Source organism: Mobula hypostoma, chromosome 10, assembly GCF_963921235.1.
Source record: "Mobula hypostoma chromosome 10, sMobHyp1.1, whole genome shotgun sequence".
Classification (NCBI taxonomy): Eukaryota; Metazoa; Chordata; class Chondrichthyes; order Myliobatiformes; family Myliobatidae; genus Mobula; species Mobula hypostoma.
In genome coordinates this window covers 22,561,461-22,573,921 of record NC_086106.1, presented here as the reverse complement: position 1 = coordinate 22,573,921, position 12,461 = coordinate 22,561,461, and the positions used below count along the sequence as shown (strand labels likewise).

General features: G+C 41.7%; 1 gene segment (V, D, J or C); it reads left to right on the top strand.

Annotated features, from left to right (window-relative positions):
* The first annotated feature begins 5,923 nt into the window (after positions 1 to 5,923).
* On the top strand, positions 5,924 to 11,767 carry LOC134352449 (T cell receptor alpha variable 38-1-like). The segment is given in 2 exon segments: positions 5,924 to 5,978; positions 11,436 to 11,767. Coding segments are annotated over 2 exon segments (387 nt in total).
* Positions 11,768 to 12,461: the final 694 nt, after the last annotated feature.

Below are 12,461 nucleotides of genomic sequence, written 5' to 3'. Positions count from 1 at the left end.
TTTAGCGCAAAATAAGGAGTGGAGAAATTGGGCATCCCTGTCTAGTGCCTCTCTGTAAGATGAAGGAATCAGAGAGGTCTCCATTTATATTAATTCGGGCTGTAGAGCTGTCATATAGAGTCTGAATTACTTTAATATTTTTTTCTTGAAAGCCGAATCGTCCTAACACTCTGTATAGAAATGCCCGACTAACCGAATCAAAAGCTTTCTCAGCGTCCAATCCTACTACCATTGTCTCTGTCTCGTTCTAATTAACACGTGTAGAGTTCTCCTTATGTTGTCGTGTGATTGTCGTTGTTGAATAAATCCAGTCTGGTCTTAGTGGATTAGGCCAGGTAAAAGCTTTTCCAATCTGCGCGCTAATATAGATGTAAATAGTTTGTAATCTAAATTAAGAACACTAATTGGCCGATAATTGCCGCATTCTAGTTTATCTTTACCTTCTTTAGCAATAACTGAAATAATCGCTTCTCTCCAGGAGGTGGAGTTTCTCCTCTCTGCAAGATCCAATTAAAGGTGTTAAGTAGTAATGAGGCTAACTGTGACTTCAGCGAATTGTACCACTCGGAGGTAAACCCATCAGAACCCGGGTACTTTCCTGCCTTTAACCTAGAGATGGCCACGTTCTGTTCTTTGTCAGTTACTGGTTCTAATAAACTACCATTTTGTAAATCTGTAAGTTTAGGTAGATCTAAAAAAAATCAATAACCTGTCTATATATGGCTCATTGGGGGCTCGGGTTTGTGAGTACAGCTCTCGATAATATGTTTCAAAACTCTCTTGAATTTTCCCTATTGTACTCTCCACAAGCTTTGTCTTTGGATTCTTTATTTTATGAATTGTATTGTCTGCTTGTTGTTTTCGTAATTTATATGCTAATAATCTAGCTGATTTACCTCCTACTTCATAATTTTTTTGTCTCAGGTAAATAAAATTTCTTTGAGTTTCCAATGTATATATATATCGTCAATTTCACTTTGCAATTTCCTAATTTCCTGTTTTAGATTTGAATTATTTTTGTTGCTATCTATAACTTGAAGTTGTTTTAATTTTCCTTGATGGTCTGCAAATTTCTGTGCATTGATTTTTTTTCATGTGAGTGGTAATGGCAATAATTTTCCCTCTCAGTACAGCTTTCAATGTATCCCATAAGAACACTGGTGATGTTTCTCCCGTGTCATTAAGGTCTAGATATTCTTTGATTTCTCCCCTTAATCTCTCCATTACTTTTGTGTTATTGAGTATATGTGAGTATAGCCTCCGTCGTGTTTTCCTCATGTTCCTTTCCAGGATTAGAGACATAGAGACTGGGCTATGATCCGACAGATCAGTTGTTGCAATATTACATTTTTTTTTATCCTGAGTCTATCTGCATTAAAGATAAATAAATAGTCTATCCTTGAATAGGCTGAATGAGGGAAAGAGTAATATGTATAATCTTTACTAGTGGGGTGTAATTCCCTCCACACATCTATAATTCCCAACTCCTCCATCAATAAATTCATTTTCCGAGTCAGAAGTTTATTCTGAGTAACTATTCTTGAAGGATCTAATACAGGATTTAATCTAATATTAAAATCCTCTCCACAAATTGCTACCACTTGAGAACTGACCATTAGGTCAAAAATGAGTCTATAAAATGACTATTCACAACCTGGAGGAGCATAAACATTCAGCAATGTTATTTCTGTACCTTCTATTCTTCCTGTAATTTTTACAAACCGCCCTTCTTTGTCTTTAGTCTCTGAAATATGTTCATAATTAAGAGTACTTGATATTAAAATAGCTACCCATCTTTTGCGACTCAATTTATATGATGAATAAAATACATGCCTAAAGCCCATTCTTTTTCATCTTCCATGTTCAGATTGGCTTATATGTGTTTCCTGGAGGAAAGCTATGTGTGCCCTATCTTTTTTCAATTTAGACATAATCTTATTTCTTTTAATTGGATTCAAAACCCCATTAACATTATAGGAAATCATTTTTACCAATTCAGTTTGCATTTTTCTCTAGTAGAATAAAAACACTCTCCTTTTCTAACCAAACAGTAAGCAATCCCTTCTCAACAGTAAACCAATACATATAGCCACACCCTAGACATTTTTGAGCGTGTAACATTTGAAATTTCTCCCGACTTCCCACAGTGAGGCCTGAGCACCGACCCGCCTCAGTTCAGAGGGATAAACTCTATCTTCACCCTGTGTTAGAGGGCCCTCAGCAGTTTGAATAATCATAGAGAATTTTCCCCTATTCATGTCTCGACCATATTGCTATCATTCAAGTTATTCCGTCTACTTTATTTACAGTTACCAGTTTCCATTTTACCTTTAAGTCCGATTTACTCTTTTCAGTCATTCCTCTTAATTATCAGTATTCTATGTACATTCGGGTCTGAATATTTGCAGCTTTTCCTTGTAGTTTGATACTCTGGTTCGAGTGGAGCGTCCTCGGCCCACTAACTGCCACGACTTCTGCCGAATCCTCTCCAGTAGCGACACCGGTTGGGTGATAACCTTAATAGGTAGTCCCCGTTCCGCCAGATCCAACGTTGCCTCCTCCACCGTAGCGTAAGTTTTTGTCCCTTCGTCGTAAAAGACTCTCAGCCGAGCTGGATACAGGGTCTGGAATCTGATGTTGTTTTCCTTCAGGACTCTCCGTGTTTCCCTATATTCCTTCCGTCTGGCAAGAATCCCCGGTGCGCAATCGTGGTCTAAACTGATTTTACCGTAGCTCCACATGAAACCTTTTTTTTTTTGCCATGCCCGTTTAAGCATCTCTTCCTTCGTTCTGTAACTGAGATATCTGACTAGAATCGATCTGGGCTGGGCGCCTGCCGGAGGCTGTGGTGCCAACGCGCGGTGAGCCCTTTCTATCTGTTGGTCTTTTGCGGCCGGTATATCAAGGTTCACTCGAAGCAGCTTCTCCAAGAAGGGAATCATCAACCCGAGTTTACCTTCAGTTCCTTCGGGAACTCCGTAAATCCTCACATTTTCCCTTCTTGAGCGGCCTTCTTGATCTATTCGTTTCCACTGGAGCTGGTCTTGCAGCTTCAGCATTTCTGCTATCACTTCCTCGGCGTTTTGTAGCTTCTCTTCAATTCCAACAATCCTCGCTTCGGCTTCATCTATCGGCGAGTTAGTTTTTACTATTTCTCCTTTAATACTTTCCAGCTGTTTGCTGTTATCTTGTCGGAACTCAAGAATCTCTCCAAGAATCAAAGACAGAGTCACCGATTCCCCCTCATTCTCTCCGTCATGGCTTGCCGTGGGGGAGCTAGGCCCGTCACGTTGCTCCGTTTCTTTGTGTTTATCAGCCTTCGGAGTGGATTTTTTAAACTGTTCTTAGATATCATCCTTGCCCCTTTTATTAATATAGTTTTGCAATATTAAGTATTTGTCTAAATTCGATTTTGGGGCAGTTTACCTTATCTTTTGTCGAGAGAACTTTCCCTTACGCCGCCATTCCCTTGATGACCCGGAAGTCCTCCCCAGATTTTCCGTTTTAAAGATGCATGGGAAAATATTGCAGGAATGCAACTGGAACAGATTGGACCTGTTCTGGTACAAACATTTATTTTATTTATCAATGACCCGAAGTAGCAAACTCATTTATATTACTGTTGAACATAAGGAAAAGCCAAAGAACATTCTGGTCGACCTTTTCACCTTTGCTTTCAGTGTTTTTTTTAGACCTGAGAGGATAGCCGCCAACATCCAGCTTTTTCTTTCTCGGATAAATTATTTCCTGGACGGGCAGTACACTGTATATCATGTATCACTGGGAATAAAGACCACTGTAACGTTAAATACATGAGTCAGGTAGTGAAACGGTTAACATTACAAATCGCAGGCACCGTACAGATTGCCGATCTAAGTGCCTGCGCAGTAGGACACTCAACATTTGTGCGCCTTTACGTATAATAAACAATAATATTGCTGGATGAGATTGTCTCAGGGCTATACTGACCGTCCAGCGACATATGCGGCTACCGTACACTTCACTGCTGCCAGCTGTACGTGTAATTTTATAATATGCCTCTATGTATATGACGTACCAAGTCCTCCACTCATTCTTCCATGGGCCGATACTGGAATGATAATGATAAATCGTCTGAAGATGCTCAATTTTAGTCACAATATGTCCCATTCCAAAACCAGGCTGTCTGGATGACTCTGGTTTGTGCAAGCTGTGCGAGAAGACAGATAGATAGTACAGCTAATTTCTCCGGGTACACCGAACATAAGTGCCATTTTAGCCGTTCCACACTCTGAACCTCGATGGTGCACACGATTCATCTCAACACCATATTGTTCTAAGTCCTTCTCCACGAGAACAGTTAATATCTGTGCGCCATGACATATTATAAACAGTAATATAGCAGGTTGAGGTTGTCTCACGGCAATACTGACAGCGCAGCGATATATGCAGCAGCCATACTCTTCACTGGTTCCAGTCACACGTATCATTTTATACTACTCCTCTGCGTACATGACGCACCCAGTCCTTCTCCCATCCAGCCATACTGATGAGGATCAAACAACATGCGTTTTACACCACGTACTCTCTTCAGTTAACTGATGATGTAAATATAGCTTTTGACCAGGAGAAGATGTCGTCAGGTGATGCCTAGCTTTCATAGAGTGCTTCGGCGCTAACTACCCATCTTTCCAGTTGTCGGATCAGCAAGTCACTGCCCAAGAAATCCTGACTCCAATTTCACACCACTCGCCTGCACTATACCTAGAAAGCGGCTCTTTCTCTGCTTCTCCCCCAGTATACGAGCTACTAGTTCTTGAGTCTCTTCGTTAAGGTCAAGCCAGCGCAGACAGATTCTTTCAAGCTGACTCTGTCGTGGAATTTTACAGCTGATATCCACTGCGAATAGCCATATCTGACAACGTTTGTCCGGATGCTCACGCACTGGTACTTCAGGGCCTTCCTCTTGTGGGTCTCCTCGCATCCTTCCACCCATGGTACTGTGATCTCCACCAGGATATTTTTTTTCTGCCTTTGTTTTTTTTTGTATTTTGTCGTTCGTAGCACGATTTCTGGCTTGTACTGACTCCGTGAAATGCAGCTTCCACGCCACATCAACCTGCATCTTCTATCATTTGGCAGTTTGCACAGACTGGAATTAGGCCTTCTTGATGGCACTGGCAATTGCTGAACTCTCACTGCCTTGCCTATGTCCGTGTTGACGGTGCGATCTTTTTGTAACTCCCGCTTGTTTTATTTGCTTGTTATCGGAGTTCCCTACTGCTAACAAAACTCGGTACATTACTAACTTGAACTGTTTCACTACCGATGACAACGGGAGCTGTAGCTGGCCTATTCATATGTAGAGACACACTGAGGAAACAAAAATGGGAAAATCGCCAGCCTCCCCCTCAAGTGCATGCGCACTGTCCTTTTGATGCATTCTACAGTAGCCCTGGGGATCTCGTACAACTTCAAAAGCCAGAGCAGACATAGAGCAGATCATATTGTTACTTCATGCCATAATTTTGCCTGTCACATCAGTTCTCTAGATCTTCCGCAGCAGCTCTGCTGTCTGCATTATGTGTCAATTACATTGACGCTGTCTCGCATTGCTGCATTAAACCGCTTTCCAGACATTTCACTGATTTGTCCTCAGTCGACGAAACGTCTTCCCTTTCTACTTCAAGACACAACATGCAAGTAGCCTAGCCTTTTTTGATCACCGTGCATCTGGACTTGTTGGTTAACAATGTAGCCAGCTGGTCGCCCCAGCACAGCTAGCTACGTTGTCCAGGGTTTTCAGTATCTATTTTGCGTGGACATGGCTTGCTATCGTTATTGTGATGTCATCGGTGAACCCCACATGCTGGGCTCCAAGAGACAGCCACTGGTTCCGTCTGTTGCTGCTAATATGAGGAGATAAAAAGCAATGAAAATCAAGATGGGGGAGATGGTGCAGCCGTTTGTAATCCTTTTTAGACGTCTCCCACCAGGATGTAAGGGGGACTGAAGTGAAGCGCAGTTCACTCCTTCTAGGTAACTGATAATCATGTCTTGCCTTCTGATATGATACACTAGTGGTCCAGACCAGTCTGGATGAGGATTTGTAGTACTGAGCCGTCGTCGTTGGCGAGGTATAACCAGATAACTGCTAAGTTACCTTTCATGTGCCTGACCTCGCGAGGCAATTGTCTGATCATTGAGATGTATTCAAAAAACACTGAAACAAATAGGGATGAGCCTTTCTGGGTGGAGGTGCTGAAATTGGCGTGTCTCCATTGAGGGAAATTCGTGACAGGAAAAATGAGACTAAAGGAAATTGTAGGGACACAAAATGAGTTTTGGAATGCAGCATGTTGTTTTTTTTTAATAAATGAGAGCATGTGGCCAAAATGCATTAGCCAACAAAACCTTAACCTGAGATGGAGAAGACAAAACACTAAAATAGAAGTAAGAAGGCAGCCTTCTCGCAGGCATTCAGAAGAGAATTCTACACTTCTCGCTGACGAGGAGGATTGTTATAAACATGACGATGGCAGATTATTCTTTTTCCTTGAGGACAAGGCATCCTTTAACATTTTCCAGCTTCGTGCAATAGGGCCTTTGGTCCAGATCTTCCTCATTTTCTTCAACAAACACCGGAGGCGATTTGGAAAGTTTTCATATAACGTAGCGTCGTGCGCTCGGTCCAGCGGCGGCTGATGACTTTGCTGTCTTTCTGATATTCTGAAGCTCCTTTCACGTTGGGTCAGCCCCTCTCAGCACTGTCGTTGGCATTTTTGTTTGGGGGATATTTGCATTGAATTCTCGTCCCTGATTCCTACTGCGATCACTATTTGATACCCGCTTTAAACACTTAATCTCCTGGTATCCACTTGCTTTCATAGGAAGTTATTCTTTCCACGGTGTCTTCAAGCAACAATTCTTCTGAAGGCAAATGTCGGTTGTGACGTATTTGGTGTTGTCGACCAGGTATAGATGCGATAGCTGGTCAGAAGAGAAAGTATTACATTAGTCTGATATCCATTTATTCGCGTTATCAGCTCCACAGCATCACTTGCAGAATCTGAAGATAGCGTATAGTTGTACGTCTAGCAGGGCGGAGCATACATATCTAAGAAGGTGACGTTTTTCTAATCAATTTGGAAGTCGTCAACAACAGTCGTCGACGACTGAGAAGCTGTTACCGCAAAAATGGAATAACCATAATTCCTAAATGCTGTTTGATTTCCTTGAGGAAATGAGTTTAATAAAATGCCTTGAACCGGGTTTCTCCAGTTTTCATGAAATCATTCTTGATAATGATACACTAAAGATCAATTCACTAAACTGGAGAGGAATAGAGAGGAACAGAGAGAATCACTTTGTGCATTATTGTGGTGAAGACCATGATGGTTCACATTCCTGAGAGATTTCACCTGTCCATCTACCCGGACTCATGTTTCATCAATCGCGTCCTCCTGAGTCTGCCGGGCGATAGCACGTGTATGGGCCCATTTTCTTCCAGAAGAGATAAGGCCACTCCAAGTGTGGCAGAGTGCAGTCTCTTGAGTTCTGCATTCCGGCAACAATGACAGTCATTCGGAAGTTTCGAAAAGATAACAATTGCTTGTAGCCAATACTCTCCGTTCAATGTATCGTTAAAAGGCACAGGAAAACGGGCTGGTGAGACACGTGTCCAGGCACATTGTTAGAATGAGGAGGAAGAATATTGATCATCGTAATCACGGTAGTAATAATATTCCCGTTCCCGATATATCTGCCAATCCATTTTCTTTGTGTAATGCTCAGCTATATCGGTTTGTATTTATCTAGGAGAAACCCCGTCCGCCGCCCAACCGTGTGTCCCAGTTGTGTCGGTTGCTGTGCAATACCACCTGGTACGACCTCACACATCAAATATCAGACAGCACACAGTGTACACTTCATAGGTTACACTTTGTGAATCTTCCTGAGTCTATAAGATTAATAGAGCTAACATATAAAAGAGAAAGAAAAAGGCGCCAAACTTATCAAAGTTCAATTTCTTGGTGCACACATCTGGAGCTCAGATATCCTGGGTCTTCTCTTTTCACCCTGCGATCCACTCCGACCCTCTCCACTCGCCGCTCGGCACCACCCAAGGTGATGGACCAGAGCGCTTCTAACACGTCCGTCTTCTCCCAGTCTTTCCAGAAAAGCCCGCAAAACACAGCGGTTCCCAGCCATATGGAACAGAATATAAACCCCAGAAAAAAGAATAACAGAACAACATTGACACCCATTGGATCATTCACTTCTTATCATTATTGATAACCCAAGCAAGCTGCTAGCTGCTCGAAAAAGAATCGCTGTCTCAGCAGTTAACATCACAGAGATTTTTTTATTAAGTATAACATAAAAAGCAGCCATTTAATTAGCATATGCAGTAATTTAGTTACTGCAGTAAATACTGCAGAATATGCAGTATATAGTGTGTCATCTTCTCGATAGGACCAGAAAATAATTGAGAGAGAGAGAGAGAGAGAGAGAGAAGAAACAACGGCAACCGGCAACTCTGGTAAAGCACATTTGGACATGCAATACGTTACTTTAGTGGATTGTCGGTAAATAAATAAATAAATAAATAAATAAATAAATAGATAGATAGATAGATAGACAAGTAAAGAAATACATAAACAAATAGATGAATGGATGAACGAATGAATAAATGAATAAATAGATAAATGAATAAATAAATAAATGAATAAATGCATGCATACATATACAAACAGAGAGTAGATAGGTAGATAAATAGGTATTCTGCATGTATTGTTTTTCCAATAGTAGTGATACAGTGCCGAAGTCGGTGTAACAAACCTCGAGCCACACTGTCTCTGCAACCACCGTCAAAGCTGATTATTTCAAGGAGATCATGGAGAAATTTACATTTTGCAATTAACCCACCTCGTATTGTTTGAATTCCGAAGGAAAACCCACTTATCGATCGTGTGGACGTACAGAGTCCCTTCGCAACATAGCGCAACAAATGAACTACGAACTCCGAAATGACACAAACTATAGCAGAGCCGTTCTAACCGCAGGCCTACGTGGTGTCCAACTGGATAGACTGACAGTAAAGCTGTGCTAGATCAGAAAGAGAAGTTGTGTTTTTTTTTAATCTTTGCATTTTAAAGAAGAAAACACAGAATCAGACAGGAGTAGACAAGTATGTCGAGGCCTGGAGGGATAACGATTCAGTTTAATGTCTATCTTTCGGAAAATCTCAGTGGGAGAACATCTATAGTGAGAAATTAATACGTGGAAATACTGCCGGAGTAGCAGGCTCAAAGGGAAAGAGACAAAGATCAGTGTAAGGATGCGAGGTGCTAATACAATAAGCACACGCACAAACACAAAGAGTACAGAAGGCGAGAGAGGAAGAGAGAGGGTAAATAACAAAAAAAAAAGAAATTACAAACACGTAGCGAACAAACAGCGAGACAAATGAAGTAAACAAAAGGTGGATATAGTAGCCGGAGAGGAAGGCACTGAGAGTATAATAGAGAGGGAGGGAGTGGGGAGGGAGGAGAGAGAGAGAGAGAGAGAGAGAGAGAGAGAGAGAGAGAGAGAGAGAGAGAGAGAGAGAGAGAGAGAGAGAGAGAGAGAGAGAGAGAGAGAGAGAGAGAGAGAGAGAGAGAGAGGGGAATTGGAGAGCGAAGGCAAAGGAGGAGACGACAGAGGGTAACTAATGGAAAGAAGAAATTACAGTCAGATACGTTGCAAACAGCGAAGCAAAGGAAGAAAACGACAGGTAGACAAAATGGCTGGAATAAGAGGCACTGAAAAATAACAAAGACTGAGGGAGAGAAAGGGTTGGAAAAAGAGACGATCTGTATTAAAAAAGAGAAAGTTAACAAAGCAACACATATATCAAAGAATTAGAAAGAGATAACAGAAAATCGAGAGATAGTGATGGCTAGAGGAAAGCATAGTCCTGCAGGTAGGAAGATAACGAAAGTGATACAGAAAAAAAAAACGGAGTATAAATAAACTATAAGATATACAGGGATATTGACTCAGGTAGACGTTGAGAGGGGGAGAGAGAGTTTGAGCGAGAAAGAGAGAAATTGAAGGAGTAATACCTATATACTATACAACATTTATTCTATGTGCTCCTTACAGATTAATCTGGTTGTGCTGCCCACTGAGACCTGTAAAAAATGGACTATCTTTATACCGTGGGAATCATGCACTCCTGTTGTCGAAGATTCTGGTGTCTTTTATCAGGGAGGAGCGAGAAGCGTACCTGCCACAATACCTTTGGTCGTTTCAGCTAAATTATTGGTTGAGAACGGACAGGCAAAACATTGAAATATACATACATGAAAGGGCATGCTGCATTTCTTTCAGAGTCCTGAGATATATCCGACATATCAGCTGTAATATGTCCATTGCTTCCCAGAATGTCTGGGCATTTTTGAGAGTGAGGTATAGGAAGTTTGAAGGATTACTTCTAAACATTTCAGGGGACCCTATGTCGTATTGCGCCGTATATCTCCACACCATCAAACTCAACCTATTGTGACGGGTACACTCAAAACGCTACCCTGGGAATTGCTCAGCTCAGCTTGCTCTGAAATAGCAACAGATAGCGAATAAATGAATGTCAGGATGTGAACACACACCCAAAGACACATGAACACACACAAACACACACACACACACACACGCCAGCACGAGTTCTGTTAGAGACAGACATACAGATACAGACACCGATGCGGACAGAATGAAGCAGCAATGGCAGGTGTGAAAGGGTAGAAACCGAGAGGCAGAGATAATTATAAACTTTTATACGGACAGTAGCTCCTTCATACAGAACTGCATTCCTAAGTGATGTGGTCAAATTATTTTACCATTGTTTGCTACTATAGAAAATCCTGTGATACATGATCTATAAAATATGTCCCAGCAACCGACCTCCGACAGAAAATTGCCCTTGTAGTTATCGCTACTTTGCAGAAAGTCGGCAAGAAGCTGTCTTTTAGAATTTCCACCGTCTTTCTCTTTGGCATGACGATCGACTGTACCAAGGAAATAAGTATTTTCGAGAGCTGCAGGCTTATGTCGTCAGAGGGCTGTCTCAGTCAGGGAACGGGGTGTGACGCTCTTTCCCTGAGGTATCTGGACCTGTCTGGGGCAATAGGCGGAGCATGTATCAAAAGGCTGTATCCCATTGGGCGGTTCTCATTTCCCGTCCATTATAGCACTTAAACAGCAGAATCGAAAAGTCCTGAATCTTGGCGACATTTTTCTGAGGAGAAAATCACTCAACGCATTCCTCAGAAAAATAATGTGGATATTCGTCGTCTGGATTGTGTACGGAGCCTGGTTAACTGGTTTGTACGCAGCAGACATTTCAAAAGACATCTCGAAATTGAATTCTGAAAAAAAAACCTCAATATAACATTTCATGTTTTGACATTATTTTTCAGATACGAGTCATGGAAACTCTGTCACTCACACAATGCCACCAGAAGTGAAGACAGCAGAAGAAGATTCTGTGACTTTTAACTACACCTATTATACTACAGTGAACACCTATCGTTTATATTTTTACCGACAACGGCCAGGACAAAGTCTGGAGTACATACTGTACAAAGGTGGTGGTGGAGATGACAATTTTGCCGAATTTGCGAAAAGTCGCTTCAAAATCTCTCTGGAGACGGGCAAAAAAAAATTCAGCGTCACCGTCTCAAAGCTGCAACTGGGCGACTCTGCAGTTTATTACTGTGCCCTAAGGCACACAGTAATGTATTCCAGTTAAATGGTCGTACAAAAATTGACTTACTGTAGAATAAATACTTTGATCACCGCAGCTAGATATATTTGAGCACTCTGTTTCTGATTGTGGTTTGGCGCCTCAAAGAGTACCTATTGCAGTTTCCCTCGCCTTCATCTGTGAAGACTTTGTGATGGTGTAACCGCACCGCTCTTTCCAATGTTGCAGTGAGATCCTGAGATCACTGCCATCTCATTTAATTTGTGAAATATATGTTAACACGGCATGGGAAATATGACTGGTGACATTTAAAAAGACAATCACTCAGCTGTCTGTGTGTATGTGTGTGTGTGTGTGTGTGTGTGTATATATATATATACAGGAAGAGAGAGATAGAGAGAATGTGTATATGCGTATAATTGTTTGGGAGCGTATGAACATAGAGAAACATCTGATGGATGTTTTCCATGTTTCTATGTTGTGCATCCGCTGAGCTTATGGTGCAGAGAGGAGTGTCAGTCTTGCTCGGTTGATATCTCTCTGTCTCTGTCTCTCTCTCTTTCTCTCTCCCTCTGTTGATTTATCTCTATCTCTCACGCTATCAATTAATCTGTAACCAGCTTCAGCATCCACAGCATTTGCAAACGACATTCTCAAATAACTTTAACCGCAACACTAACTCTCTCTCCCCCTTCTCTCTCTCTCCCTCTCTCTCTCTCCCTATCTATCTATCTATCTA